This window comes from Vigna radiata, chromosome 1 (assembly GCF_000741045.1).
Source record: "Vigna radiata var. radiata cultivar VC1973A chromosome 1, Vradiata_ver6, whole genome shotgun sequence".
NCBI classification, from domain to species: domain Eukaryota; kingdom Viridiplantae; phylum Streptophyta; class Magnoliopsida; order Fabales; family Fabaceae; genus Vigna; species Vigna radiata.
In genome coordinates this window covers 26192785-26197283 of record NC_028351.1, presented here as the reverse complement: position 1 = coordinate 26197283, position 4499 = coordinate 26192785, and the positions used below count along the sequence as shown (strand labels likewise).

The 4499-nt window shown below is 37.6% G+C and overlaps 1 protein-coding gene across 1 annotated transcript; it reads right to left on the bottom strand.

Moving 5' to 3' along the window:
* Nucleotides 1-318: 318 nt before the first annotated feature.
* On the bottom strand, nucleotides 319-1526 carry LOC106760216. Its single transcript, XM_014643686.1, has 2 exons — nucleotides 1364-1526; nucleotides 319-1040 (listed from the first exon to the last, which is right to left on the bottom strand). Exons 1-2 carry the CDS (start codon nucleotides 1524-1526, stop codon nucleotides 319-321), a joined length of 885 nt encoding a protein of 294 aa, XP_014499172.1.
* Nucleotides 1527-4499: the final 2973 nt, after the last annotated feature.

Genomic DNA, 4499 nt, shown 5'->3' with positions numbered 1-4499 from the left:
AGTTTGGACATTATTTACTGAACGCAGTGCCCTAACGTGGCACTTCCGGGCAGAGGTCGACGGCCCCCCTCCCGCGAACCCGCCCGATATTGTATTGATTCTCCCTCGGATCGTCCGATCATGATCGCCGCTGCGACTCCTACTCCTTCGCCTTCGGTTTTCGTAACTCGGTCGACTATCCGTCCGCCGGAGAGGACGACTCGGACTTCGACCTTGATCCCTCTGAGGGGCGGGACTTAACCCCCGTCTTCTCTGAGATTCGGCGGGCGCCGTTCTAACATATTGTTTGAGATGCTCGGCACGGATCAACTCCTCTATCTAGTCTCGCAGGGTCACACACTCCTCCGTGGTATGCCCCATGTTCTGGTGATACAGGCAATGCTTATTGCCATCAGCACCCGCCGGTGTAGGCCGCTTCTTCAGGGGGAGAATCAAATTGACACTTAGTGCCTCTTGCAAGATACGCGCAGGAGGGGCGTTCAGTGGGGTATACTGTTGGAACTTGGGTCCTCGGGGGGCCTCCCGCGGCTTGAAGCCCCCCATCCTCGAGGACCCGTCGGGTTTCTTCCCCTCGGCCTTTTCCTTTGACTCCTGGCTTTCCTTCTTGTAAGCTTGCTTCATCTCCTCCACCCTCATTTCATCTGCCGCCCGCTCTCTCAACTCCTCCATGGTCTTCGGTCTCTTCCGGCACACACTATCCTTAAAGGGACCTGGGCGAAGGGCGGGCATCACATATTGCAGGGCCAATTCAACGTTTAACCCCTTAACCCTTCGGACCATCTTCTGATAGCGGTCCATGAATGCTTTCAGCGTCTCATCTTTCCCCTGCCTAAGATTGGAAAGTTCAAAGACCGTGGGGTCTTCGGCCCGGCTACCAGCGAATTGTCTCCCGAACATCTCCTTCAACCCCTCAAAACTCTGGATGGATCCCGCAGGTAAAGCATTAAACCATTCGAGCGCCTCACCTTCTAATGAAAGGGAGAAAGCTCGGCACCAAATTGCCTGTTGCCCGTTCGAAACGCCATCCGGGTGGAGAATGCCTGAATATGATCATCAGGATCAGTTGTACCGTCATATATACTGAGTTGAGGGGGCACAAAGTGCTCCGAAATGTGGACGTCCATGATGGCCCGAGTGAATGGTAGTCCTTCAACTACCTCCTCTTCTTTCACCAGCGACGCCCCTCCAACCGGTGTTGTGTTAACAGTGCCGGTTATTCTCTCCGTCCTCGCCTGACTCCCCTCTAACTCCGTGTCCTCCAACCTCCAAGTTCTATCCGAGGCGCTACTATGCTCAGCCGTCCCCTCCCGACCGGTCGAGGTCCTAGGTTCATCCTCCTATTGCCGTCCCGACATGTCCTTACCTTTCTCCCTGATTTCTCGCTCTCGGGCAATCCGAGCGGCACACTCCTCTCTCACCGCCGATAACTCTTGCTCGTGTTGCCGCCTCATGTCCTCCATCTGCTGTCGCAAAGCTCTGATCGCCTCCGCCGGGTCCTCAGCGGTCGTGTTCCTGGTGGTCACCATTGGGCTTAAACTCTCGGCCCCACGGTGGGCGCCAAAATGTTCCGGTATAGGGTCGAGAACCAAGCCTACACAACTTCTCCTCCTTGATCAATCTCCTGTCCAAGTTCTCTCGCGTGGTCCTGTGCTCTAGTCGTCCGGAGGGTACCTGCTAAAGGCACTCCGATGCTTAAGTCAGTTTTGTTATTCGATCGGGTATCTTAGCTCAGAATTAAATGCACAATAAATGAACCTGTCTACCTGTGACCTTTGACTCGTATTTATAGTGGTGGACATGGGCCTGGTATTAAGGTTACCTTAATTAAGGCCCAATTGTGGCCCAACCATCTAAAACATGTGATTATGCAAATCATTCTATACTTATCTTAATCCCGATGACCGTGACCGTCCGGCCTCTCTACCGACCGACTGCCTTCCCCTTGGTCGTATTCTACAGATAGATCTTGCGACCGCCCGTCCGACTATGGCGTCACCGGACAGCGGTCCTTAGCTGTCAGTAATGGCAGAAAGTGGAATGATACGAAAGCTGTGGTGTTAGCTGTTGGGTCTGTTTGGGTCATCCTTTTTCCACTGTCGGCTTTCCTTCGCCGGATAGCAATGGCCGTTCGGCCTTCTCCTTGACCATTCTCACGCTTGGGCTTTCGATGTGCCGTCCGTCCAGTGGTAACCACGACCGGACAGTGGTCCCTAGTACAGAAATGATAACTTATCCTTGTACTAAAACACTTGTTAAAGAACATAGAAATCAAAATTATATATATATATATATATATATATATATATATATATATATATATATATATATATATATATATATATATATATATATATATATATATATATATATATATATATATATATATATATATATATATATTGTAATTTCTATGTATTATTTTACCAGCTTATTTAGAAGAAGATGAAGTTTTAGTTCACATGTTTATATGTTGTATTTAATTCCTATTATAACTTTTTTCTTAAATTAAAAATTTATCCTTAATCACTTCCTTCAAACCATTCATATCAAATCTTTATTTTGTAAATCATTAACTTTTATTTATTATTTTTGTAAAATGCAAAGAGACTAGAAATGTGTCTTTTATTCTTGTCAACACAAACATTTGTAATTTATGAAACAATTAAAATCATATTAAATATTACTTATGAATATAAAAGCTAATATTTTTCTTATTCATTATAAAATGAAAGTTAAGTTCTTATTTGAAAAGGTAAAATAAATGTTAGTTACTATTTTTAGACTATAATAATTTTACTTTCTTTTTAATTTTGTATGATTCCATGCACGTTAAAATTATAAAGATGAAAACATTAAGAAAACCATAAAAATTAATCAACACAAATAAAATATGATATTAAATATAAGATGAGAGCATTAATTAGTTTTTTTAATTTTCACTAATTAGTAAAGCATTAAAAGAAACAAAACAATAATACTTCTACATGATTGTTGTATGTTTTTCACTATATAGCTTTTAATGCTTTAATTTTATTTTTAATTATTTTAAATGTTTTACATCAATACAGACTAATTATTTCTCATATCACTGACTGCAAGTCACATGTATAATTGCTAAACATAAATACTTTATCATGCAAAGCCAGCTCAAAATTACTTAAGCCCTGACAAAACAATAACATTAGAATCTTTAATAATATAGAATACATATTAAAAAGTATTTAACATATATTTTCCTGACGTTTTGGTCAACCGAAATAAATCATATAAATCCATATTGAGATTTCTTTTTCACTTTTGTTTAATAGAATTAACTTTTAAATGTATACAATTAAATTTAAATTTTCAATTTTGTATTCACTGAATAGTTAAATTATTAATTTTACACAAGTAATCATAATTACAATTTTATTTTGTTAATTTTAAAAAGCCAATTAAATATAATTACTGTATAATTAAAATAATCAATATACTTATTGGAAGAACTTTCATTTGACGTGATAATATAAGTGTTATATTTACTTTTAATTGATAATAAAATTTAAATTTAAAGTATTATCTAAGTTAATCATGTCTTTAAGTTAGAAAGGTGAGAAGAGTTTGGAGAGTGGTGCCCATGATATTATATATATATATATATTTTGAAAACAACATCATCCATATTTGTTGTAAGATGTGAATGTCAATCTTTTCTGAATAGATTTCACTAAATCTACGAGAGTAGTTGTATATTTGTTGTGTCAACCCATAAGTAATAGTTATTTAAACAATTTGTGCATCCATCTAACAAATCATTAAATACTAAAATAAATATAATAAGATAAATTAGGAAATGTCATAAATCTATATATTCATTCAACCTGGCACCCATAATGTAAAATTATTAGTATGATAAATAAGATAATTATAATATGGAAGTATTAGTAATTAAAGAATATACTATATGTGATAAATGAGATAATTATAATATGAAAGTATTAGTAATTAAAGTGTTATTACATGATTGTGTTTCAACTTATTTTTATAATTAGAGTTCATAAATTGACTCAAATAAAAAAGAGGGTTGGTTCATGGTCCACATAGAATGAAGTAAAAATAAATAAATAAAAAAAAACTCATAAGATTAAAAAAATCACATGGTCGCGTGTAGATTATGAGCAATGTCATTATTAAAATAAGGTTTAATACCGCTTTTGGTTCCTAGTTTGGGAGGTTTTGTTCAATATGGTTCTACCTTTTCTTTTTAGTAACAATTGATCCCACTTTTTGAAAAAACTGTTCAATTGACTCCTTTTTTGTTATGACGTCAATTTTCTAACGGTGCTGGTTACGACGTCAACAAGTTCTTTCATACATTCACCTATCCAAATGTTATTTTAACAGTCCTGACATAATGTTATGTTAAAAATCATGTCATCATCGTATACAATAAGGACTATAATAAACAATTTAAACTTGAATATGGAACCACTATGAACAAAAAGGACTCAATTGAACAG